The 27,866-nt window shown below is 32.6% G+C and overlaps 1 protein-coding gene across 2 annotated transcripts; it reads left to right on the top strand.

Annotated features, from left to right (window-relative positions):
- Positions 1-4: 4 nt before the first annotated feature.
- Positions 5-25,656, top strand: LOC106070098 (conserved oligomeric Golgi complex subunit 3-like). 2 transcript variants are annotated; one of them, XM_013229928.2, is made up of 22 exons: positions 5-208; positions 1,026-1,169; positions 1,412-1,473; positions 3,564-3,729; positions 5,778-5,852; positions 6,073-6,165; positions 7,923-8,051; positions 8,235-8,353; positions 8,979-9,105; positions 9,618-9,709; positions 10,263-10,402; positions 13,963-14,123; positions 14,440-14,647; positions 15,349-15,464; positions 15,626-15,715; positions 16,170-16,293; positions 18,320-18,367; positions 20,908-20,990; positions 21,611-21,745; positions 21,865-22,071; positions 22,205-22,303; positions 22,811-25,656. In XM_013229928.2, the coding sequence occupies exons 1-22, from the start codon at positions 41-43 to the stop codon at positions 22,856-22,858; spliced, it is 2,634 nt and encodes an 877-aa protein (XP_013085382.2). In that variant the 5' UTR covers positions 5-40; the 3' UTR covers positions 22,859-25,656. The 2 variants fall into 2 exon arrangements, with proteins under 2 accessions (XP_013085382.2, XP_013085383.2); XM_013229929.2 differs by lacking the exon at positions 18,320-18,367.
- Positions 25,657-27,866: the final 2,210 nt, after the last annotated feature.

The following is a 27,866-nucleotide window of genomic DNA, read 5'->3' as shown; positions in this document are numbered from 1 at the left end:
ACTTTTTAATTGAAAAACGATACTACAGATTTGTGTCAAAATGGCTGACACGTATCCAAATTATAAGCCTTTAGATTTACGAGTTATTCACGATAGAGTTTCTTTATGGGAAGCTAAAACTGACCCCAAAGCTCCACTTACTTCAGAACAAAAAAATCTTCTTCATGACTTAGGGTGCATTGCAACCCATAGGCCATTACCAAAGAATGTAAATAATTGTCTTTTCAATAGACGACTTACTGTTAACTCTGACTGACTGACTGTTACTCACGACTTACTTAGTGAGTTAGACTTTAGGCTAGGTTAGACTACTTAGGACTTAGACTCACTTAGACTACAGTTGACTACACTAGTACACAGACTCATTTTACTCACTAGACTGACTTAGTGACTAAAGACGAGAGTAAGAGACTAGAGTAAGAGTGTCACTAGAGTAGTTAGAGGTCTTCGTCTTAGAGTGTCTTAGACTTTAGACTCACAGTCAGACTGAGTCGGAGTTAGAGTTAGTAAAGTTAGTAGAACTAGAGAAGTAGAGTTTTATATTAGATAGATACTAAGATAGAGAGTATTAAAATTATTGTGTCACTTTATGCACTTAGACTTAGAGACTTAGAAGTTAGAGTTTCTAAGAGTAGACTTAATAGAGTTAGTCTCATTTAGATCTAGATATGAACTATGATTAACTGACTTGTAAATGTTTTTCTTTTCTTTACTGTTCTTTAAGTTTAAGTGTACCATAGCTTGTTTTGATCATTTAATTGTGAATGTATTATGCCCAACATGAGTTTTACTATTTTATGGTAATTTGTCTGCCCTGAACTTATTGTTCCTAATATTTTGATGATTTAAAATACTTCACAGCTAGGGTTACTTGATTATAGGCTTATTTAATAGTACATATAATTGTTGTCTTTTAGGATTGTCTTTGTTAGTACCATCCATTTTTTTTTTTTTTTTTTTTTTTTTTTTTTTTTTTTTTTTAGAGATATTCTATTACACATTTACATTTTTTTTCTATGGGACAGCTGCCTGAAGATGACGCTCAATCATTAACTCCAGCTAGAGTAACTTTACAAGACAAAGAGAAAACTGAAGACACATCTGGCTTATCTAGTTTTATGAAAGAGACTAAATTGCCTTACTCCAACAAGATAGAAAATGCTCAGCAGGTGCTTTTATGCCTTTTAATAATTCAGTAGTTTTAAGTTCATTTTGATAAATATTTTGTAATTAAAATAAAAAAAGAGCACATATATAACACTTGAAACAAAAAATTCCATACAAAGTAATTATAATAGAAATGACCAAAGAATATTTTTTTCAATACTTTTCTCAATTAATTGAAATGTAATTTTAAATGTTTAGAATCTTCTTAATATGATGTTATACCTTAATTTATTTTTTTCTTCAGTTTTTCTCCTGGTTTTCAGAGTTAGAAGAATCCCTAGAGAGAGATGATGGTGGACTGTACAGGTTAATTTTTTTTTTTTTCAAATATATTGACACAATTTTATAAGATATTTACATAATTTAACATTAGGTAGCGCCACATTGAGCAGGCAATGTCATTTGCCACATCACCTGGAAACATGGAAAATGCATGGAATTTTGTTGAAACCAAAATAATCCTGGAAATTTCTTGCCCTGGATACAAAATCAAATGATAACTAGAAGATAGTTTCTATTTTTTCTTCTTCTTCCGAAAATTTCTTCTAATACGATTTTCTAGCAAAAAAAAAATCAAAATTTTCTGTGATATTTTTTTTTTTTAAATCCGAATTTTTTTCCCATTTTTTTTTTAAATCTGATTTTTTAGTTCAATCAGATTTTATTATTTTTCCATTTACAGAAGAATGCAAAATAAGATTTGATTTGTTTTGACACAGTTAAAGGTTTATTATTTAAAAAATCTTGTGTTATCGTATTGTGTTATAGATCTAGGACTAGACTAGAGTGACTAGTATCAGTATAATATCAGTCTAAATAGATATATTCTAGATAAGATATCTAGTTTCTTTAATTTGAATTTTTTTGATCTAGATTATTATTATTAGAGCATCTAGACTTCAATGGCTGGTTGCCAGCTTTTGAAAAGTTCAGAAAAGTATCAGAGTTGAAAGTATCATTATGCCCCGCTGCTATGTGCTAATAATTTTGACTTCATCGTTACGATGGCCTCTAGATTTTTCTAATATGAACCCTGCCTGCTGACTTCCATGAGTTCAAATGGGATTAGATTTAGACCTCTAGATCTATTATAAGAATTCTAAGGTCTAGATCTAGTAGACCTACCGGCCATCTAAACTTTATAGATCTATATACTAATATAGATGTATGCCTACTTTACATGACTATAGTGTATAGTATAAGTCTATAGATCTAATAATAATATATTGGATCTAGAGTCACTAGAGATGTAGATCTAGATACAAATTATTAGATTTAAGTAGATCTAGTTTATAGATAGATCTATCGTCTAGATCATTAGTGAGAAATATAATGTAATATATATTATAGTTTTTTCTATGTCTAACTAATAACTAATCATTACTAATGCTTTAAAAGCCCATTGTGGTAGAGATCCACTTCTTGTAAACAACTTGTATCAGCATGAAAAAGAGTCACATAAGGAATCCTCAATATATATGTATATATTATATGCAGTTCAGAGGTTCAGCAGTTTTCTCTCAATTGCTTTTCAAAGCATTTTTTGGTGGACTTCAGGTACAAAGTTTAATAAACAGTTTCTCTGGTAAAAAATTGCTAGACTGCCTGGACCCAGATATAAAGACTAAGACTGCTTTATTGATCCTTATGGAAATTTGTTGTGATTATAAGGACTCCTTTCTCTTTTGCATCTGCAAAAAGCTTTCTCCTCTCATCTATAGGTACAAAACAATAGTGTCTTGTATGCATTTTGTGTGCAGTAAAGCTTATGCAGTGTAATTATTATGAAATACAATATTATTTAAAGAAAATATTAAATTAAATGATTCAACATCTTTTTTTAATTTGCCGTGACAGGCCAGTTAAAAAACGGGGGTGTACAAAATTTCCTAAAATTTTTTTAAAGTCTGCTCTGATCACTGATCATCATTACTTTTATGTTTCCCAAAAAATATTCAATCATCTGCAAAGCACTTTCTGAGCAGCTATTTTAGCCTGGTTTTCTATACAAGCATAGCTGTGCTTGTTTACATGTTTAAATCAGTTACAATTTTACTTGTGTGATAACAAAATCATGACTCTTCTCAAACTATTGATATAAACATCATTCCATAAGTCCAATCCTTTTAAGATTTGTTGTGAAATGTAGTACCTTATGACTTTGTCTATTTTGACCATTTTATATATAAATATAGAAAAAAAATATAATAAAGAAGCATGAAGAAAACATTGAGAACTTTAATCATGACATGGCTCTAAGCATTTTTATGATTGTTGTTAAACCCTTACTACTTGATAGTTTCTCCTTTTTTTTTTCAATCCCTTGATTAAATCTTGATGTGTCATAGCAGATAATGAAGACTAGTTATTTTTTGTATTCTGATTTGACTTTACAGACAGTACACAGATGAATTGACCCAGTATAAAGACCAGTGCAGCAATGTTCTTGCAGAGGTCAGCAAAGCATTGGAATACTTGCAACAGTTAAACAATCAATACATACATGTGGCCACCAAAACTAATGCCTTGCATGAAGAATGTGAACACCTGCTAGCAGAACAGGTAACTGGTTAAATCAGATTTAGTTTCTGTAGTTTTATTGGAGATTGATAACATTTTGATATGATTTCTTTATGTAAATATAGTTACAAGCATCCTCCTGTCTCAAAAATCTCTGACAGTGGTGTTCTTCTTCATCCTTGTTCTTATTGTTATGTTGAAGCGTTCAGATGACTAGACAACTATATGAGATGAACTGCACAGTGGTTTCCAAAGGCAGCTCTCCATATAGTTAGTTATTTTGCAAGTTCCAATTTTTAGTTTCTGGAACATATGTTGATTCATTCTGTTGTTGTGTCCAGTTCTGAGGTGAAAAATTAGACGTTGGTCATGTCTGACAGTGGTGTGAATTTTAGAGCTTTATATAAGCTTTGTATATATAGGCTTTCAATACCATACAGCCACATCTAATGATAAACAAACTGAGTAACTTAAATGTAAGCCCTTACTTGCAAGCATGGGTTCTAAACTTTTTAACCCAACGGCCCCAGTATGTTAAAGTCAACAACACCAAATCGTCAACTCGAGTACTATGTTCGGGTGCTCCACAAGGTTGTGTACTTTCTCCTGTACTATACACTCTTTACACTAATGACATAAGAAGCATCTATGACTCAGTTAAACTCATTAAATTCGCTGATGATACTGCCATAGTCTGTCTTATTTCAGGAGACGAAACTCAGTATCGAAGCTCGATAGAAGAGTTTACAAACTGGTGCACCGACAACTTTCTAGAACTGAATGTAACAAAAACTAAAGAACTTATAATAGATTTTAGAAAGAAAAAACAAACTATACGTGAACTGCAAATAAACACTACATCTATAGAACAAGTAAAGGCATATAAATATCTAAGCGTTATCATCAACAACAAGCTTTCATGGGAAGACCACCTTGGAACTCTGACAAAGAAAACAGCCCAGCGACTCTTTTTTCTATACAAACTCAACAGTTTTAAATTAAACAAGAAGATCCTTGAGATATTTTACGGCGCGACTGTACAAAATCTGCTAACATACGGAATAAGTTGTTGGCAAGGCAATGCCTCATCTAAACTGTTGCAACGTCTAGAAAACATCATTAAAAAAGCATCAAAAATTACACTCACAACATTACCACATTTAAAGGAACTTTTTGAACAAACGTGCCTCAGAAAAATCGAAAAAATCTTGGAAGACAACGGCCACCCGCTCCATCAGAACTACGCCAGGTCGTCGCGAAGTGGGCGACTGCTGTCAATCAAAACAAGAACGGAGCGGTACAAAAACTCGTTCGTACCTCACTCGGTCAGACTCTATCACCGCCACTCATTGATCAGGGAACATGAAATGCACCAAGATACCTGTGTGTAGTCGCTGAATGAACTCTTTATGTTGTCTGTTGTATTTATGTGTATTTTTCTGTTGTGTTGTCTTTATATGAGAAACGAGTCCTTGTAATCACAACAAATTTCCATAAGGATCAATAAAGCAGTCTTAGTCTTAGTCTTAGTCTTAGTCTTAGTTTTAAGCAGTTTTTTTTTCTATTAGAATTTGTTCTATGGTAGTGAAATTTTAGCCCAGCTCTTGATTCTAAACCAGGTTTGCCTTAGGCTATTGTCTTAAAAGTTGTGCACTATCTTTTTGGTATTTTTGGGTTTTGTGGAAAGAAAAAAAAAAACAGAATCAACACTGTTTAAAACTTACAATCTGCTCAACCAAATGGTCTTGACTTAATGACCAATGCTGTGAAAAAAAAACAGAAGATTGAGGATTAATGTCTGTTTTGTTTTTTTAATACTAAATAGAAAGCTAAATATTGTTTTATATATGGTGATAGCGCTAGCTTTTCTTATCTTTTATTTATATACACTACCAAACCAAGCAATTCAAGCAATTTATTAAGAAGCTGACATCAAAATAGAAATACACTTTTCAATGTGGTTCCTAGAAAAAAAAGTTTGCCTGCCCTTGTTCTGTGGTGGTAAAAGTTGGTAAGCTGATGATATGCATAAAAGTTATACAAGAATGAAAGTGTTCGTGTTTAAATAAATCTGTGAATTTTTTTTTCAGACCCACCTTATGGATCTGGCTGAAAGTATCAGTAACAAGTTATCATATTTCAATGAACTAGATAGTATATCAACTGTGAGTTTATATATAGTTTAAATGCAACTTTCATATAATTTATATAAAAAGTTTTTTTTCTAATCTTTAATAGTAAATCAAATAAAGAATAAATTACTTTTGAATGGATGTTGACATTTAATTAATGTACTAATATCACATCATCTGCATTAAAAAATGTTTTTAAAGACACCAATTACCTAAGGATTTTGAAGATAAATTTTAAATATATATTTTCCAGAAACTAAGCCGACCCAATTTAAATGTCAGCAGTGAAACATTTATTCCTCTTCTGTCACGCATGGACGAGTGTATTCTGTATCTAAAGAGTAATGTAAGTGAGTGTTGTTGTTTTTTTGTTCCATTGTATGTATCTTCTCGATCAATATATCATCAAGTTAGAATAGGATTACCAGCAGAAATGCTTTTCTTCAAAGAACAGATCTTTTTTATTCTGGATCTTCCTAATTCAATGAAAGAAAAAAAAATGAGTTTGTTAATTTGTATACATTTTCTCTCTCCCATATTTTACTGGGTCCAGCCTAGCTTGATGAGTCTAATCCATACTGTCACCATTTTTTTTTGTATTTAAGTATAAAGATTTGTGCACCAGGTTTTGTGGCTCTTATTTTACAGAGATTTCCAGGAAACATTGTATGAGAATGCATAATTTTGAACAATTAAATCTTTATTGATTAACATATCTTTAAAAACATAATAATAATAATAAGGCTTGTCTTCGAGTCCGAAGATTAATGAGGAATACAGTATTTCCCATGGCTGCGCAGCCCCAGCTATGAACTGCATATTTTGCCACATCCAGGGCAAGCATAACCATTATCCACAGGTGGTCGATTTAGATTTTCTTTTCGTCATCTGGGTTTGTCCTTGGCAGCAGATTTTCTTTTGGTCTCAAATGTGTATCCCGTGGCCTTCGTGAGTGACCTCCAGCTGTCTCGTTCCAACGCTGCATGCAGCCAGGTGCTCTCTTCTATGTTAGCCAAGGAAAGTTGACGCCTAAGCTGGTCTTTGAAGCGTTTCCGTGGGGCGCCTCTGTTAGTTGTCGGACCATATACTGTCCATACCACCGTTCGCAAGGACATCACTATTTGTAGTGCGGTCCTGCCACCGTATGTCCATGATGGAGCGCATGCATCTTTGGTGAAAGCACTCAAGAAGTCTTAGTTGTTTTTTTATATAGTGTCTATGTCTCAGAGCCATATATAAAAACATATTCAAACTCTAAATGCATTATCTAAAAAATAATGAAGACTCATTAACCTGATCTTCAAGTCATGCGTGTTTACTTTGGTTTCTGGATTGATGAACATTAGGACAAAGAGTTTCAGAATTAACCTATTAATTGTATCCCAGTCACTTAATACCTAGTCATTTAATACCCTGCCATTTAATTTCCAGTTAAATCCCCAATTAAATAACTTTTTATACATCATTGTGTAATGATACCACTTCAGGCTTTGACTTTTAAGCACCTTCACCTATTCCTTAGTTTGTTGGTCCATTGGGGCACCACACTTGATCTGTTGACAGTCCTTCTCCACTCCTCTCTGTCTTTCGTCTTGAACAGAATCCCCCTCAATGGCAGGCCCGTCCATTCCTTTATGTTGTTTTCACATCGCTTTCTCTGTTTGCCTCTTCTTTTTCCTGGTACTGTTCTCTGAAGGAAAGCCTTTGCAAGTCCTGAAGACCTTGTAATATGGCCATAGCATTTTAGTTTGCGTTTTTTGACAGGATGTCAGGAGATTAAATAACCTAGGGATGAAGTGACATAACACTTATAAATTAAGTGGCACCCATCATTTTCAGACAAATGTCCAAATGGTTTAGGGATGTTAATTGAACTTAAATGAAATTTCAACAAAACTTTTTTAAAATTTTGAAACAGTTTTTTTCTTTTGTTGTTACATATGTTCACATATTTTTTATTGACTAGTTTTTAAAAAAAAAATTAACTTATTCAGCATCATTGTGTTTACATTTTTGAGTAAGAATAATAGAAAAATTCATTTAAAACAGAAATGAATATATTTTGTTTCAAAATAAATTAACTGAACTATAAAAACATTGCAGCCAAGATACAAAGAATGTGATGTCTACCTTGCGCGTTTCCGCCAGTGCCTTAACAAAGCCTTGAGTCTCATAAAAAGTCATGTCACTAATATTTTGTTGACAGCTACACAACAGATTCAACCAAAAAAGGTAAATAAGCAACACTTTCCTTATTTTAGGTTAAATTTATAAATAAGTTTTTTAAGGAAAGATTACTTTTCTTTTTTTTTTATAGTAATTTTTTGTATGTTTAAAACACATGACTTATTTTAGGAAAAAAAAGTATCTTATGTTTTTCACTATTGATTTAAAATATATTTTTTTTAAATTTAGGATTCACCCAATATGGCAGATAATGCATTCACTTTGTTTTATGGGAAATTCCGTGCCAATGCCCCAAGAGTCAAAACATTAACAGAACAATTGGAGCTGAGAACAGAGAAAGATAATGAGTATGTTTTTATTTTATTTTATATATCACGTCATCATTAAGGATAGCCAGAATAGCTATAAAACTCATTGTATGTGAACACATAGATACATATATAGCTAATAGAAAAATTAACATTCAACTTGAACGTGCTGAGTAAGTGAATGGGTTAAAGAGCTTTAGTTTTATTGATATTTAGATCACAATCAATTTTCATTTCTTGCAAAGATGCACTCTCATTGGAGATAAATACATCATCATTAATGGTGCAGTGAGGTTTAGATCTATATTCCTACATGAGTAGTGCTAACTGATAGGTAGTCCTGATTTGTATCTAGTGACTGGTGACTGTACACTTAACTATATTGTAACACCTACCCTTTGGTAGACAGTGCGCTCACCCTTATGAAACCCTAAACCAAATCCTTGTTGAACGCCCCTTTCTAATCCACTTTAGGCAGACCCTACTACCAACATAACCAACACTCTGTACAGTAATGCTGAACAACTGAAAAGAACAGCCCACTATTTTTACTTGGCACAGTCTGCAAAAGAGCTCACATCTCAGCAGCAAAAAGCTGGCTAGAAAAAGAAGAAGAACTATATTGTAAAAATGTGTTTATTATTTGTATTTCTTGTATTTTTAGATACGCCAGTGCTCTAGTAGATTGTCAGACATTTTATTTTACTCAGAGGGAGACTTTACTGGGTCCCAGCATCTCTACCACTATGAGTGACTTAGCATCGAAACATGTCAGGGACCACTGTGCTCTAGTAAGTCAGGGATATTCTCTTCTGTGTTAAGACTTTCCACTCAACATAGATCTGTTTATTCTTCATAAATATAAATAGCATCTATAAGATTGGATTCTGCATTTGAATGCTGGAGTTGTTGTTTTTTAATATTAATTTAAACTACCTATTATCTGTTTTTAAAGAAAAAAAAACTATGATGGATTGTGCTAGTCATTCAATCACTTATCTAGGGATAGGCTTCTTTGTTATGTCTGGAAAGAAATTTTTTAATTTAACAGTATTTATTTATTTTAGTTTGTTTTAGACTCAATCCTTAGAATTACAATGTAAACAAAGACATCACATTAAATTATTAGTCTTAATATTTTCTAAGATGGTAGAATAATTATACCAATAACAGACTTGCCTGAATTAAAACTCAAATATAAGATGATCAACATTTTTGTATTAAATTAAACATCTTGTTTTAAAGTAGTTTCTATTTTAAATGAACTTATCATAATCTCCATATTTTCTGTTCTAATTGACAGATGAGAAGTGGCTGTGCCTTTATGGTGCATGTGTGTGAAGATGAGTACCAGCTGTATTTCAATTTCTTCTCAAAGGCAACCCCCCTTTTAGAGTGAGTAGATCAACTATTTGTTGCTAAAAGCAAATTGATGAAGAAAATTTATAGTGGAGTTAATATATTCATATTATAGAGTTCCCTTTTCATACCTTGCTGACCATAAGAGAGATGATGTAAACTTCATGTTTTTCTTTGCTGATAGTTAATGAGGGTATCGTGTGGTAAACATAACAATTGTTTTACTATCCTCAATCAATATCAAGTGCATGATAGTTAAAGAGGGAATCGTGTGGTAAACATAACAATTGTTTTACTATCCATATCAGGTGCTTACTAGAACCTGTTGTACCCAAGGACCTCCTTAAAATCCTGAAGTTTAAAATCCCAATCTCTGGCTTTTGAAATCGTGATCCTCAGTTTGGAAACCATCTGCTGAGGAAAAACTCACAATATAATGCCTTCATTTTTTAGAGAATGGTTGGAGACAATCTAAATTACTGAGATATCTTTCTTCTTTCTTTAGTTCAACTAGCATAACATGCAGCAGAACATATTTGTATGATTATTGTTAATACAGACTGTTTAACCTGTGTTTCTATATTGACAGTGCCATGTTGGAGAGGATATGTAACAACCTGTATGATGTATTTAGGCCTCTTCTCATTCACATTAATCATTTAGAGACTCTGTCAGAACTCTGTAGCATCATCAAAATTGAGATGATGGAGGAGCATGTCAAGCAGAACCGTGAGTGTTTTTTTTAATCAGCATTTCAAAAAGTTGAAATAATAATAATGGCAATGTCTTTAGTTCCGAAGATTAACTTTTAGTAATGAGACTATTCTAACCAAGTTGCGAGCTGCATATTTTTTTTTCTTCGGGTACAGACAAATCAGTTGTCCACTGGCGGTCTTTTTACGCTTTCTAAAATGTTGAAATAACAGCTATATAAAAACAAATCTCATTGGAGAAATTTTAACTCTTTTGGTGCATATTGTTTTGATAGAAAAAAATGGAGTTTTCAGTGACAAACAAAAATGTGTTTCGAGGTAGAGCTACTAAAACTAGCATAACTTTTTTATTTCATCATATTTGATTTTATTTCAAAGGAAAATGAATTGGCTACAAAATTATATAAATAAAATAAACTATTCAAGAAAATATTTTTGTTTTTAAGTTTAAACTGATTAAAGAAAAACAAAATATATTTGAAAAATTCATTAAAAATCGATATACTGAAAGATTTATCCTTGTTTCCTTTTAGTTATACATTAAACGCATAAATATTGATAAATCATAAACCTCAACATATTTTGTCATTTCTAATTTCATAAAAGATGCACAAATGCACTAAGAAATTGTATTATTTACAAAATTTCTGGTCCCATGAAATAAACTAAAAAAGAGAAACCATTAACACAATGTTGTCTTTTCTAATTAATACAATTTTGTCTTTTTTATTTCGCACATCCGGAAAATAAAAAAAAAGAGAGAAATAAAAAGTTTAACATTAAAAAGATTGTGAAATAAATAGCATATATCAAGTTACTTGCTGAGAGTAACGCTGTACTCACCACCACTAGTGAAGTTACTCCTTGAGAGTAAACCTGCACTGAAGGAGTTAAAGGTATAAATTTAGCAATGAAGTGTTGTGATGGTATCGGACTAAGGCATTTGACTGTCTCTAGTTCAATCCTGTTTATCTACTATCACATATAGGTACCTCTCTGTTCACTAAAGGCTACAGCAGGCATGTCAAACTCATTAAGGTGTATAAGCCACATAAAACCTTTCTATGTCCTAAGGGGCCGCAGCAAAAATCAGTTGCATAAAACAGCCTAATAGTTTTATGTAAATTAGAAACTACAATAGAATACAATAATTAATGGCATACCTGTCCCTTAGCTAAATTTGTAGTACTATATGGTGATTACAAATTACTATGATTCCACATTATTTTCTTTGTCCTGATGCTTGACATCTTTTCTGGGGTACAAGTATATTAATGTCATGTTGAAATTTGTTTGCCACTGACACTTTCATCACTGATGACAGATAATCTCGAACTGTGAGGTGTTTTTCTAGCTTTCGTTATGGAAAAGAAATGCTCACAGAGATGAGTGCTTGCAAACAAAGCAAGAATTCTAGCCGCAAATTTCCACAATTCAACGTACCGTTCAGGTAATAACTTAAATTTTAGAACAGCCACTTCTATATACTTTGATTTCAACAAAGTATCTGACTGCTATTCTATCAGCTCTAGTTGCACATTAACAGCAGCACTTTCAGAAGCAAATGAGATTGGAAATACAAACAACGAAACTTCTTGCTCGTATGAAACAAAATCATGAAAATGGTCATTGAATGCATCTACTAACGATTCTAGGTGTAGGACATATTTACCAAATGTTGTAGCCATATTTAATCTTTTTAGTTCCTGACACATTGAGAAGTGAACAAGATTTTCTCTTCATATTTGGTTTATCCACATGTGTAATTTTGCTTGAAAGCACTTCACATTATCACACACAGTTGTGACAATTTTGTCTTTGCTGTGAAATTTCAAATTTAAGTCTTGCAGGTGACCAGTGCGATCAACTGCAAATGCCTAATCCCGAACCCATTCGTCAGTTTGGAAATGTTCAACAGGTTCACCTTTCATGTTCAGAAACAATACAATTTCCTCGCACAGTGCAAAAAATATCATGAATACTTTATGACATGAGAGCCAGCGGACTTCTGTGTAGTATGGAACGCAATTTAATTGATGTCCAATGTCATCCGGAAACATTGAAAATTGGCAATGATTTAAGACATGGGCACGAATAAAATTTGTAGCAACTGAAATTGGTCTTAGCACATGTTGGAACTGTAAATGAATGCTTCTTGGTGAATGATGCACTCAAAATGAGCAAATTTAAAATTTAGCATCAGTCTTTCTTATTTCTGCAAGTAGCTTTGCATTAAAACCATTTCATTTCATGGTTGGTGCGCCATCCGATGTTAGACTATCTAGCTTTACCAAAGGTAAATTGTACTGCAATATCACTTCCTGTAATTTCTCAAAAAAATCCTCACTTGTTGTGGTGTTATGCATAGAACAGAGCTCTAGTAGTTCCTCATGTGTCTCAAAGTTTCTGTCACAGGGCCTTATGAAAATAGCAAACTGTGTTACACCTGTAACATCAGTTCACTCATCGATGGCCAATGAAAATAATTCATAATCAACTATTTTGTTGACTAACATGTCATTTATTCTATCTGCCAGTGTTCCTAGTTAACACTATTTCTTTGAATGCTGTCACCTTTTCTAGACAGATTACTTCGGCATTAATGACACACTCCTTCATAAAATAACATTCACTAAATGGCTTGAAATTAAGTTTGACAAAATGTCGCTTGCTTTCACTGCAGACTCACTCTCGTTCAGTTTAACAAATACTATTTTGAAGTTCAAGTAGTTTGTCATCTCTTATTTTCCAGCGTAATAGTTATAAATTATTTTGGTAATTTATAAGGTGGCCAAGTGGGCTGCATGCAAAGTGGTCATTGCATGGGGCCCCTGAACGCTGTGTTTGACATGCCTGGGCTACAGAAAAGAGGACAACTAGCTTGTTTGTAAAGCACCTCATTTCAAATAGATATCATTTTTTACTTTTGTTTTTTTATCACTTATATCTGCCATTGAATAGACCAAAAGTCTACCACAAGCTGTGTAATCCATAAGTGGACTAAGTTAATATAGCATCTGTAAGTCACTTGTAAAGGATCTGTTTTTTTTGACTTGCTGATTAGTACTATATCACACAGCATAAAGTCAGGCTTAGGTTTTTTTAGTAAATCATAAAATTTATATGTCTATATTTAATCCTTAAGTAAAATGTGCTGTACACATTTAAATTAAGTGGGCCACTGGAAGTTTCAAAAACCACACTTAAGCTAGAAATGGTTCTTAGATGTTAATGAAATAAATGCTCTTAAATTTAAGATGGTAGCAAAGACTCCAGCGGGGTTTTTTTTGTTTTTTTTGGTATTGAGGTAAATATTATCTTCCATTTTGCAGTGTACCACTCTAAGGATCTTTAGTTGTATTCTAGATGCAGAGCGGGAATTTTTTGTTTAAGATTAAATTTCAAGCTATATGTGTTTGCTCAGCAATTTAAGTTATCCCATATGCCATTCCTTATATGATCACCAAAGAGATTGGATTAGAATACCATGATCATGCAACAGCTCAATGGAGATTCACTTTACAAACAAAATAATAATAAATATGTCACATTTTTTAACATATATTTGTTTATCAGCCCAAGAACTAGCAGCCTTTGAAAGTATATGTCAGCAGCTTCTAATGGACATCCAGGAGAGGTTGGTGTATAGGACCTACATCTACATCAAGTCTGATATCCTGCAGTACAATGCAGCCCCTGGAGATCTGGCTTATCCTGAGAAGTTGGAGATGATGGAAGTGAGTACAATGAGGTGGGGGGGTGGGGGTAGTTATATTATAAAAGTTGTATTCCTTACTTCTTGACATTTATCCTTTAACTGCAAATTTATTGAAAAAAAAAATGAATAAAGCTTTTTTTCGTTATAGACTGGCTCCATCTATTCTCAGCAATAATTATGAATTAATAGAAATGTATAATAAAGTCAACTACAGTAGAACTCTCTTTTGGAGTATTTAGTTAATCAACTTTCATTAGGACATTATAGTTTTTATTTATTACCATAATTTAGAGAAAGTAAAACATTCTAGAATATGAAAATATTCTTTGCCTCAGAGTATTGCCGAAAGTATTAAGAAAGGGAAACCACCCAAGAAAATACATTCGCGCACTCCATCAAACGCTTCTAGCACTTCTCAGGAAGTGGCTATGCTGACTGGTGCTGCAGACAATAGTATAGATTCTTCCTTTGCTTCCAATGGTTCAGGAAAGACTGTTGATGGTGAGGATGAGAATGAACTTCAGGAAGTACCCTTGGACAGAAGTAAGTAATTTTCTTCAGATACACTCTTTTGTGTCCACACCCATTCTCGGGTCAAGTTGAAACTTTGCACAATTATTCGTTGACATAGACAATACATGAATCAATTAAAAAAATTAAACAATTAGTCAATTAATTACTGGTTATTTATTATACTTGAAACCAACAAGGGAAACTAATCCATCAGTTATCACAGTTATGGTTTAATATGTTGGGTTTTGTCCCCTTTAATAACTGTGGCACTTTATTTCTGACACATCCATTCTCGCATCAAGTTGAGCCATTTTTTATACATGAATTAATTTTAAAAATTAACCAATTAGTCAATTAATTATTGGTGGTTATTTTTTTGTTTGATATTGAAAAAGGGAAACATCTACATTCTTGAGTGATACAGTTGTAAGTCCAGAGTTCTTCCCCTTAGCTAAGCTTTTTCTTTTTTTTTTTAAGTTTCTTTTATGTTTTGCTAGTTTCCTATTTTCTGATCTCTGAATGTCAGGATATTTTGTTGAGAACCTCATTGCTGCATCATTTCTTCAAATATTTCTAAACTTAGAATAATAAGTAACACTTCTCTTAGTTTAAAAACAAAATCTTTGCGTAAGTATTATCATATGTTTACACAGTGAAAACTTCTTATTAAAATTTTGTTTTTCAATAAGATGTGACTAATCTCATTAATTTTTTGCTATGTATTGTTGCAGGTTTGGATGATACTAGTAGTAATATGCCAATGTCTCCAGCTGACTTTCATGGGATGTGGTACCCTACAGTTCGCAGAGCACTTGTGACTTTGTCCAAGCTGTACAGATGTATTGATGTGAGCATTTTATGTGTGGTTCTGTTTGTACTATAAGTTGCTTGCTAATGAGCTTGTAATCTGAGTAAAGAATCATCATAGCCGCAAGGCAATGAGAAATACTTTTTTTAATATGCTATCACTTGTTGCACCTACATTCTACTTTTTTGTTGATATTTCAGAAAACAACTTTCCAAGGCTTATCCCAGGAAGCTCTGCAAGCTTGTATCACTTCTCTAAGAAATGCTAAAGATGGGATTGTCAAAAGAAAAGTTTGTATCTCAGTATTATCAAGCTAAAACTAATATGTGTGTTGTCTGAAAAGTGTTCTTATTTTCAAATTGATTAAAACTTTTTTAGTTTGGAAACAGAAAAAAATATGTTCAATGAACTACTTTCATTAGTTGAAATGAACATGTAATTTATACTTATTTTCTAGTTTATATTATAGCCAATTATAATGATTCAAATTTATCACTAGTATTACAATCCTTAATATTATTATTAGTCTGATTTGATGCATATTATTTATTTATTTAACCAAATTTGGATTTACATCTAATTTTTATTATCTTTTACATTACACCATTAATGTAAACATTTGTCTGAAAGAATTTTGTTAAATAGTTTGACTTTGACTTGTAATTGTAGAAGCTTTGAGTTTTGTTTCTTTGTACATAACTGAAGCACACAAAAAAATCAAGTTTTATTTCTCCTGTAACCCAGCAAAGTACACTTGATGGAGAACTGTTTCTTATCAAACATCTCCTGATTCTTCGAGAACAAATAGCACCATTCCAAGCTGATTTCTCTATCCGAGAGACTCATCTAGACTTCAGCAAATTTAAAGGTAATCTTAGTAAACTATCCACGTTTGACTTGTTTTGTTTTTTTTATTTTTTTTCCATCATTCTTGATATTATTGTTACAATTTTACACATTCTGTCACTAGGTAGTTGGCATGGCTTCTCAATCTTGTATGAAACAATAAGTTTATATAGCTATGGCTGTATGCTATTATGTAATTAAATGGTAGGAAAGTGGTACTTTGCTTATATACCTATTTAACTTGTATATCTCTATACATGGTTTTCTTTTTAAATAAGTATTCCACTAATATTTATTATTTACATTGTTTTAACCTTGCTGGATTTTATTATTTTTTTTAAAAAATATTTTACATCGTGCCAAATGTTATCAACTACAACATTCTAGTTCATTCTTTGCCTGTCATTATGAATTTAACAGTTGCTTGCCTCCCTTCTTGTTTTGGTATTAACAGTTGCTAATCTCCCCTATTGACTTGATCCTAATTAAAGAAACATTTAATAATATTACTTTTTAACTAAATTAGATTTTTTCCCCTAAATATATAAATAAATTTGCTAAAACATATTTCTGTAATGATATCTTTGATTAATCAATCCAATAAAGATATTTGGATTACTCGTTGCTACCTTTTATTTTCTTTAGCATTTCTTACTGTTGATTTAATTTTTCTGAACTTTTAAAGAAATCAGTTTGGTACATATACTACTTGTACAATTGTTCCTTTATTTTGTTCTCTAATCTGCTGTCTTTGTACATCAAGTTCTCAATCATTGTAGAATTTTTCTGACTTTGAATAGCTGTACTTATAATGAGCACAAAATGTTTAGGTAATTGTCTTGTGGTAGTTAACAACAAAGCCTATAAACCATTGCTGGTGTAACAAGAGTTTAAGATAATATGGGTGCATTCTTCCCTACCAGTTATGCTTTACTCAGGCATTTGAACTGTAGTAAGCTAAATATATGTAGATCACATTCCATATTCTAAGCCACATAAATCTAAGCTACACCCTTTTGTGTTTTTGAATGGCCCAAAATTTGAACAAGGCTTACATACACAGCCTGAAATTTTAAAAAGGCTAAATTCATTGATGCAACACATCTGCCAACTTTAATGCAACATTTTTTTGTACATCTTTTGTTGAAGTTTAAAAACCACAGATCAGGTGTGCCAAAATTAAAAAAAAAAATGAACATGTTTACCAATAATGTTTACACAATCTTAAATAGAAAAGAAACTAAAGGGACAGTGTATTTTAGTGAGGACTATTGTGTTCCCTTTTGGACAGAAACATCCCAAGCCTCTAGAATTGTGAGGTATAGGACACTTTTCACTTCCTCTCCCTAGTTAAGAATGTAGATAGCATCTTGTGGCTGTTGGTTTTGGTATACATATTTACATGTGAGGGTAGGCTACCGCATGGAAAGACAAAAGAATTGACTTGTGCAAACATGTCCATTCTGCTCCCTTGCCCTTTTGAATTGCATCTTCAGCCATCATTTTGCATCACTGTCTTTACAGTTGTTTTTTTTAAGATTTTCAATATAGGATGTAGCTTAGATTCAGGCATGACTTATATTATATAGAATACAGTATTCTATATAGAATTCTGTTTTAATTAAAAATGCCATTTTATTTGTTTATTAAAGATATAGTCTTCTAAAGTATGTGTCAAAAAAAAAAAAAGAAATAAAGAATATCAAAAAATAGTAATACATTTTTCATTTGTAATAGTAGCATTTATAAAGACAAAATATTTGTATCAACTACAGTTCAAGGCCCTGAGTTGTACACTATGTATTACTATTTGGTTGTAGAACACCCAAAAGTGCTTGTTATTGATTTATAGTGATATTTTCTTCACTTTCTTACAAAGTTTTGAGAACCTGTAGTTATCCTTCCAACTCACATTTATGGTTAGTGAAATTCTGTACATTATGTTGTCTGAAAATTGCATTAAGGACATAACCACAGGTTCTCAATTCTTTTGCTTAATCCCGAGATCACAACGAAAAAACCTGTTTTGTTTTTGTTAACCACAACAGACATGACAGGGTTAAAAGATGGGAGCCTTGGCTTACATACGCTTGTAGGTATGGTCAAAACTTTCTTTTTTTTATGTATTGGATGACTAAAAACCATTTTTTTTATAACCTTGTAAGCACTTAAGCACTTTGTAAAATAGTATTTTATTCAAAATTCATTTATTTTTATTTACTTGGTAATTCATTTTATGGATTCTAAGGTAAAAAAAGAGATAAGAGTCAATGTGTAATTTAAATACTATTGATACTATGAATTTTAAGCAGCCCCATTTGGTAGTGACATTGTGTCTGTGATGTCTTTCTATATATTCATCTGTCTGTCACATTTAGAATTTAAAAACTGTTAAGTACTATAGAAAATCCAATTTCACTATTTGTATCAGATTTCTTAAAATTAACACAATAACTAATTTGTCTACTATATTAAGTGTAAATGGAATACAAAGTTTAAAAAAAAACAAAGCCAAATATTTATATGACTTCCTTCATTTATAATTATTTGGCTGATACACTTAGAGACCTTAGATGAGGTCTAGTAGGGTAGGAGCAATGACCAGAACCTGTGAAACCCGGGGGCATTGAAAAGTATTTCACTATGGTTAGGAGTGAAGCTCTTCATTCCCATTTCTCTCTGAAGGTACTGCTATGAATGAGACCATTCTTAATTTGGGTCAAACCAGACATGCTTTAGTTCCTTGTCTAAGCATCCCAAGGCCACACACTTTGGGAATTCATTCATTTAGTTATTGTGTGAGCACCACATTCTGTGACTGCCATTCTGAACTAATAGGACAAAAACATCTCTCTGTGAAGCAGCAATTTAGGCAATTTTCTGGACTGATTTTATAGGACAAAAGATTAATAATAAAAGTGAAGTCTCCCTTCTCGGTACCTAAAACAATTTAAACTTTGCTCCATTTCTCCTGTTTTCACCAGGGTGCATGTTGAAGCCATAAGTGCTTGGAGTTACTTGCATTTAAAAAGATTTTTCCACTTTTTAAGAATTATTTTGGAGAGTATAACCATTATCTGTAGAAAAAAAAATTGTTTAAAAAAAAAATGAAAAAAAAAATTACGAACAATACACCACAAAAAAATATAAAACGTTCACTTTAACAGTCTACCACAGAACAATCTGATTTGTTAAAGGTTTTTGTAATTTCAATTGAATACTTTTTAAAATAATCTTTTAGTTTTTCATATTCGCTTAATTTTTTTTTATCTTCTGCTTTAATTATAAATTATATTTTTCATTTATTTGAAAGTGATCACAGCAGAGAATTAAAAACCTTAATTTTACATTTTACATGTCAAAACTTTAATTTACCTTTTCCTCCTTTTTTTACATTTTTTTTTACAGCTTGACATATATCTATTTATCTATCTATATATATATATTCATTGGCTTCCTTCAGTGTTGAGTCATATATATACTATAAAGTAAAAAGTAAGGCGAATGTATGTATGTATGTTACGAATAGAAATCAAAACCGTTTGACCAAACTTGATAAAACTTGGCAGAAATGTTCCTTGGGTACTAACTTAGACCATAGTGTATGTATTGTAGCCCTAAAACAAACTTAAGACCCAAAAAAAAAAAAAGTTGTTCAACTGTATGAAAGCATTATAACTTCATCGATCTAGGCTATGTTTACCATATTTACATGAAAAGATTGAAAGGATCTAGATCTAGATCTAATTTTAGAAACTACGCTTTGCACAGACAGTTTTTTACTTTGACACAAGAAAATACAAAATATATTCTATTAATTTCATTATTTAATAAAATTAAGCTTCAAATGTGTGTTTCAAATGCATTTTTACATAAATTCGTTCCTTATATCTGCGAATTTAGAATTCCTGACGAACGTTCTTTCATTAGACATTACACGAAATGTTACACATCTCTCTATTCCTAGGTCTAAAACTCTAATTCCACTCTAAGATGATGCAACTTTTCTTCGCAAAGATAGTTTTATAATTAAACACATAAACATATTAATTATAGTCCATTCATTTCATATTTTAATCAAATTAACATTCAAATTTGTTTTTCTAAGGCATTTTTACATAGATCTACATTCCTTCTCCAATGTTTTCATAAAAAATTGAATTCAGGTCAATTAGCTATTTTTAGCACCATTCATAATATTTTTTTATTCATGCATTCGCTTTACTTATAACATTATTATTTTCTTTCATTGTTTCTAATTTTAAGTAATGTAAAAATCCCCTTTTTTGCATCAACAAAATGAAATTTTTAACATCAACCATTAAGTGAATCAATTGATTGCATTGTTTTTACTTTGCCTTAAATGTTTACCAACTTAGCAACCATACATTCTGTTGTGGACCATACATTCTGTTGTGGGTGTTTGAAGAAAGAAAGGATTATTTGATAGTCTAGTTTTTCTTTTTTTTTTTTAATGTTTGAGTCATACATGTTTTTAAAATCAATCATTTCTCTCTCTCTCTCTCTTTTGTTTTCCCACTTATATATGGTAAGATCATTGAAAAGTTCTAATTAGAAACTAATTAATCACATTATGCATGTATTGTAAACTTATATTGTTTGTCTCATCTTTTAGATGCTGCCTACTCTCTGTTTAATAAGAAATCTCAGCTGTTCTCTCTAAGCAGTAATAATGCCCTGCTCCAGTTTATACTAGAGGTAAGAAGATACACTCTGAAAAGTGTTTTTTCTTAATCTGAAACTCTATGGAAGAATTCATTACTGTCATCATTCTAATTTATATTTTTAAAGAAATTAATTTTAAGCATTTCATTTGAATCTATGTATTAAATGACTAGACTTTTAAAACAAAGCATGTTTTTAAACAGTTTGCTATTAGTTTAATATGATCTTGTACATCTACATATGAACGTATGTAATTTACACCAGAGGTGTGCAACAATTTGATGGAATCTCATTCTTTAATTTGATATTAAAAATCACCATAACATTACTATTCTCAATGCTCTTTGTCAGTAATATTTAAAGTTAGTGTCTGACCAGTTGCTTAACTGATGAACAGTTGAGATGTAGCTGACATTTGTGGTTTAGAGGCTGGTCATTATGCAGACGCCATTAAAATTTTGAGAATTTACTTTTGTTGCCCTTAAGAACTTTTCAAAATTAAGAATAAAAAAAATCCAGGTCTCTATATATTTTCACTTGTTTTGCCAAAATTTTAGAAATTTTTTTCAGAGCTCATTCATGTCAATACCTGCTATCTGTACATATTCCAAACTTTTCATATGACTGAATTATGTAATAATACTGTCCACCAGGGAACACCCCAAGTCACTGAGCTGTTTGTTGACTCTAAGCGTGATGTGGACCAGCAGTTAAAGACCAGCTGTGAGGACTTCATACACCATGTGACTGAACTCTTTGTTGCCCCACTCCAGTCTTTCATGTCTCGGGTAAGTTGTCAAGCAAGGCAACAGGTTTTTATAAGACTTTATTGATGACATTGTTCCTTTCTTTGTACCAAGACTATTTTGTGTTTGTGTAGTCTCCTGTGATACAATGTCTTCTTTAGGCTTCTGTTATTACAAGTATGAAAAAGGAGGATGCTGGGACCAAAATCACCCTCAGACAGCAGCCTTTTGCCTTACCTGAAAAGGTACATGATGTGGTCACAGAGACATACAAGAACATTAAGACCAAACTCCCAATTGTCCAGCGGAGCATGTCCCTGTACCTGGCCAATAAGGATACAGAAGCCATTTTGTTTAGACCTATCAAAGTAAGCAGCAATCATTTGTTTTATCAAGTTATATATCTATATACACTTAAAATTGGTGAGTCTGTAATTATATTCAGTATTTTCCCTGATTAGAACTATTCAATTTATTTGTGTCCCCAATGTATTGAACCAGGTGAATGTCCAGCAGACTTTCCAGAAGTTCCATGACCTTATTACTCAGGAGTACTCAGAGGAAGATATACTTATCATTGCTTGTCCTAGCACAGAGCAGGTAAGATGGGGAATGTGCAGCTTTAGTGTGCTTTATTGGTAGTGACATAATCATTATCAATTTTTGAAAATAGAAATATTGTATAAAGAGAGATACATTGTGAAAAACCTATAAATAGCCAGCATGTTTATGTATCTGGTGTACAATATAAAGGGAGTGTTGATAAACTATGTTTTTAAAAAATTAAATGTTCATTATGGTGCACATTTGAGCACTGCAGAATCAAATGTTTGAAGCTTTTCTCTTTGTGACTTTTATTTAGTTGGCAATTTTGAAATTCAATTTAGCATCCTTGACCTTGATTAGTTTCTTGTGAAATTCTCCAATATTAAACATTGTTGCCCAAATATTCTTCCAAAGTTAAAAAAACATGATCCATTGATTCTGAAGTCAAATGCTGTACATTAGTTAACCATAGGGTAGCAATAATTACATGAAGGAGTTAAAATATTAAATTTCTTCATCCAATAATCATTACCTTGTTCTTGTATTCCTTTACCATCCTAGGTGAATCTTCTAGTATCAACAAGGATGTCATCTACACCAAAGAAATAATTCACCTAGAGAAGTGTGGCATTTGTCATGATGACATATTCTGATGTCCATACTGAATGAAGGGCCTGGTTAAGGTCATCAAGAAGCACAAGGTATTAGCTAACACATGGCAATGCATCTGAAGTCATCACTTGAGGCAACATATGTATGCCACAATGTCCTATATTCTGATACACTACTGCTATTACTGCCTTGCATATATTCACTATTTGCCATTGGTTGCTCTAGGTTGCTGAAAAGAATGAAATTGTCTTCTTAGACATAGACAGTATAGTTTTGTCAGATGATACATTTAAATTGTGATAAAATATGTGATACTAATGTTTGTATATATCATATATTTGCATTACCAGGGGAAATAATAATTTGCTATTTTATTCTCAAAATTTATAAATTATACTTCAAATCACTTTAATTTGGGTCTTATTCTTCAACCAAATCAAATATTAATGTAAAATAACAAATAAAATACATCTAAGTCTCTAATAAGATATTGTCTTTGATTGGGATGATTAAAGAAGGGTGCAGTATTTCATGTGCATTTCATGAAAATAAACATAATCTCCCCTGATGTGTCACATGAACAGGTTTCTATTTCGCTATTGTTGCTGTGGCACAACCTGGTTAATTCTTTTATCATTTCTTTTTGTTTTACATGTTTGGGATGTTCCTTCAGATTTTGAAGATAATTACATCCTAGCCCAAACCTTCTGCAAGATGACTGGGAGGGCAGTGGCTAGCGTCCAAAACCTGTGACCATCAAGGTCACTGAATGACAGTCCTGAGCACATACCACACAACCAGGCAGCCATTACTTTAATATTAGCTGATACTTTATAAAAAAATAACCAGTATTTTTAAAGACCTTATTGTGTAGGTGGCTGCACCCCCAATGCCAGTGTAGTTATAGCATTAGAGCAGTTGACACTTCACAAACTGTATATCCCTTGCCTAGTTCACACCAGATAATACTTTCTAGTAATTGGCTGATAAATATAGGTCTTTTAGTAAATACTATGCTTAAAGTTGTATGTACAGTCTTTTAAGAATTATTTTTTTTTATCTTATAAGCTGAATTATTAAATATCTGAATATTTCTTAGTGTGTTTGTATTTTGAATGTTTCTTATATTTTGATAAATGGGCCTAAATTAATTGTTATAAGCTTTATTTTTAATTTTTAAAATTGTTTTATAATTATTATTATTCTTGTTGTTACAAAAATGTCCTTTGTAAGCAACCAGACAAACAGTAATATGAATAAGGTGTATTGAAGGTGTTTAAACTGGTGTGCAATTTATTATTTCCATATTTGCCCAGATTTTATAATTATTGTTTGTAAGATTAAAACCTAACACAAAATAATTTGTAATAAAAAAAACAACTCTATAGGGTTACCTGCCTTTAATAATGTTTTTTTTTTTGTATTTGTTTATGTTAGGTTTTAAATATATTCAGTGGAGCAAATGATTTTTTGACCAAAGTATTCAGTGAATAGTTTGTTGAAGCAAAGACAATTTTTTTTTATTTTTTTTTTTGTATTTGAAATGAAAGGTTATGTCAAATTTTGTATAAAACTGATAATCATCTGTCTGTAGGCTTAGGATGGGACATTTGGCTGACCATCAATGACCTTGTGATGATACTGTACAACATTTTGTGGCGAGGAGGTCATCAAACAGCAGTGTTAAATGCATATCTCTGTGTGACTTATACTAGCCCATTCTGAGTTCAGCTAGATCATAGCAACTTGTTTTCTTTTGAGTAAACTTTTGTTCTTAGTAATGACAAATTTATCCAACCTTTCAAATGAGGATGCTGGGCTAGGTTTTAATTTTAATTTCTTAATGTTACCCTTTGTTTGTAAGCAGATCACAACAGTGACAAATAAGTTTTTTTTTTATGTGGCTCTTGTTCCTTCGCATTCAAGGGGAAATGAACAAACAACATGCTGGCCTTTATTTTTTTCTTCTTCAGCTTTTTCGAACTTCAGACACCTATGTAATACTATTGTAAATTATATCAAATTAAAGCATGAGGTTTGTATGTTGATTAAGAATAATAATAATAATGTTTGTGTGAATGTCACCCACAAAGTGTTACAAGAAGATAGAGAGTGTGATGCTGTGTTGTTGTTTTTTATGTAATAGAGACTTTCTTTTCTACAATGCCAAACAGAAAATATAAATAAAAAAATTATAAAATATAAGGTAGAAACATTTCTCCTATCTTTGTAATATGATAATTAACTCTAACCAGGGATTTTAAAAATGATTATTTCATCATTTCTCAAGCTCTCCTACTGCTGCTTTTCCTCCCATATCCCCCTGGAAGGCTTGATGGGACATCACTGTTTACTCTTCTACAACTTAACACCATCTGTCTCTGTCCATAGCTCTATTCAATGAGTCTCTATGCCACCTCTTGATGTCATCTTCCTCTCTTCTTTTAAGCACTGTTTAGTGTTTACCATTTGTAGGACTTACTTTTCCTCTAAAATTCTTGTTTACGCTTGATTTATCCTTAACTTCTTAAAGCTTTTTTACTTTGTCAATTTATGATGGGTATTTAAAATGTTTCTATTCCTAGTTGTGTGAGTGTTTCTGTGTAAGTGTAAAAAAAATGAAATGCTTGAGTTCTGCATGTTCACTTCATTAGTATCATTTCATATGCCATCACTGGAATGTAGAGTCTGGTTTATTTGAATGATTTATGTTTATTAAAAAATATATTTATTTTGTTAACAATGTTGGATTATACAAAATACAATATTGAGGGACACTACTTGATTTTGATCAATATTTATGTTGTTGTTTTTTTTTGCTGTTAGTGTCATATTCAATCTTTGAGATTTCTGTCTGAGACTCCTTTAGTTTTTACATTTGCCTTACTGTTTACAATGGTTTTTGAATGTCCTCATTTTGTAACAAGCATACATACAGATTTAGCTTTCTTATTGTTCGAGGTGGATTTGTCTTTTTGTTTTGTTTTTTTTTTTGGTTGTTTTTCTAAAGCATTGTGTGCTTACCAATCACTCTTTACATTCTTTAATGTGAGGTCAACTTTTGATGAAATCTCCCGTAAGTGTTTCAGCTAGTGAATGAAGCGTTACTCTCAGGGGCGTTTCACCAATTACCTAACGCATAGTAAATGAAAGTCTGACCCTAATATTGCTCACTTTATACATTTCAACTCACTCACAATGTTGACTTGTTAAGGGTCAGAGTAACTCAATGGACTCTCTATCTCTCTCTCTCTGTGTACATTGTATCTGTAGTTGAGCAAACAACGCACGTTCCTCCCTATTAGAGCAGTTAAAGTTTCGCCCCTTTTAAAAAAAAAGGCCACCAAGCCCCAAAAGGGAGAGCCATTCCTCAAGTCAGACGGAACTATTCGAACCTATAATCTGTCCTCGTCGAGCACTCTCTTTCCTTTCTCCCCTCGGGACAAATATTATTTGTAAAAACGGGCTAGTGTTTGGAAGAGGGTGGGTGTGATCTGGGGGGCACTATTTGACGACTCGTGAGAGTCTCACACTCTAAGTGTTGTTGGAATAACAATGGAATCGGATACCTCTTATTTAGATCTCACAATTTTCAGTTGGACAAAAGAGGAGGGCGCCTGTCTTGCAACGCCCACTCCCTTGTAGCTCACACCTCCTTAAATCCTCCTTACAATGTGACGAGGGAATGTGACAACGATGTGCCCCCCTGCGCCCCCCCCCCCTCCGTTTCCTTTTCCCATCTTCTTCTTGTACAGCTTCATTTGGCTGTTTCTTTTTGAGACAAGGAAAAGAGAGTTGAGAACAAAAAAGAAATGCAAAGGTCACTTCTGTTGTATTTTAAACATGATAATCTCGGCGGATGAATATCTTAACGAGGTTGTCACGTGGACGTGTTGAGTGATTTGTCAATGCGAAGTGACGGGACTATATTCATAGAAACTAGGATGGGGTATCAGTTACAGACGACATCTGTTCTCTTTTGCGCGCCGGTGAGAATATGGCCAGAGAAAAAAAAAAGTTCACTGCGAGAACACTTTCAAGCATTTGAAGGCTAGCAGACGTGGAAACAAACGAAAAAGATGGTTTGATAGATGTTGGCAAATTTGACCGCTTGGACTGCGGGAGCAGAACGACTGAAAATGGGTGGACACCAGGAAAATTGCTGTCTCCTAATGATATTGTCAATAAGCTTCCTAGAAATGAAATTAAATTGTGCTAAGACTTACTTCGAATGCAGAGAAGAACGTCATGGTGTGTGTACGAGAAGATTGTTTCGCTAGCACACTGATATTTTCTTTGTGCTGTAAAAAGCTTATCCATTGTACTAACCTTAGGTCCCATACTAACGTTTTTATTACAGTTGGAACTTATAAGTTTTTTTTTATAGTTTTAGTGGGTGTTTTTTAATATTTATATATGGCTCATTGAAATATGTAGACAAGTGATGCAATGGGGACCCAATGATGTAAACAGACTCATGATCACCGCCATCACTGATGTAAACAGACTCATGATCACCAGCACCACTGATGTAAACAGACTCATGATCACCAGCACCACTGATGTAAACAGACTCATGATCACCAGCACCACTGATGTAAACAGACTCATGATCACCAGCACCACTGATGTAAACAGACTCATGATCACCAGCACCACTGATGTAAACAGACTCATGATCACCAGCACCACTGATGTAAACAGACTCATGATCACCAGCACCACTGATGTAAACAGACTCACGATCACCAGCACCACTGATGTAAACAGACTCACGATCACCAGCACCACTGATGTAAACAGACTCATGATCACCAGCACCACTGATGTAAACAGACTCATGATCACCAGCACCACTGATGTAAACAGACTCATGATCACCAGCACCACTGATTTAAACAGACTCATGATCACCAGCACCACTGATGTAAACAGACTCTTACCGGCACCTCTGATGTAGACCAGAGGCGGACTGGGTGTTTTTTAATCGCAAAGTGTTTAGGCC

The sequence above is a fragment of the Biomphalaria glabrata genome, chromosome 15 (assembly GCF_947242115.1).
Source record: "Biomphalaria glabrata chromosome 15, xgBioGlab47.1, whole genome shotgun sequence".
NCBI classification, from domain to species: Eukaryota; Metazoa; Mollusca; class Gastropoda; family Planorbidae; genus Biomphalaria; species Biomphalaria glabrata.
Note: the sequence above shows the minus strand (reverse complement) of the source record. Positions and strands in the feature narration are given on the sequence as shown.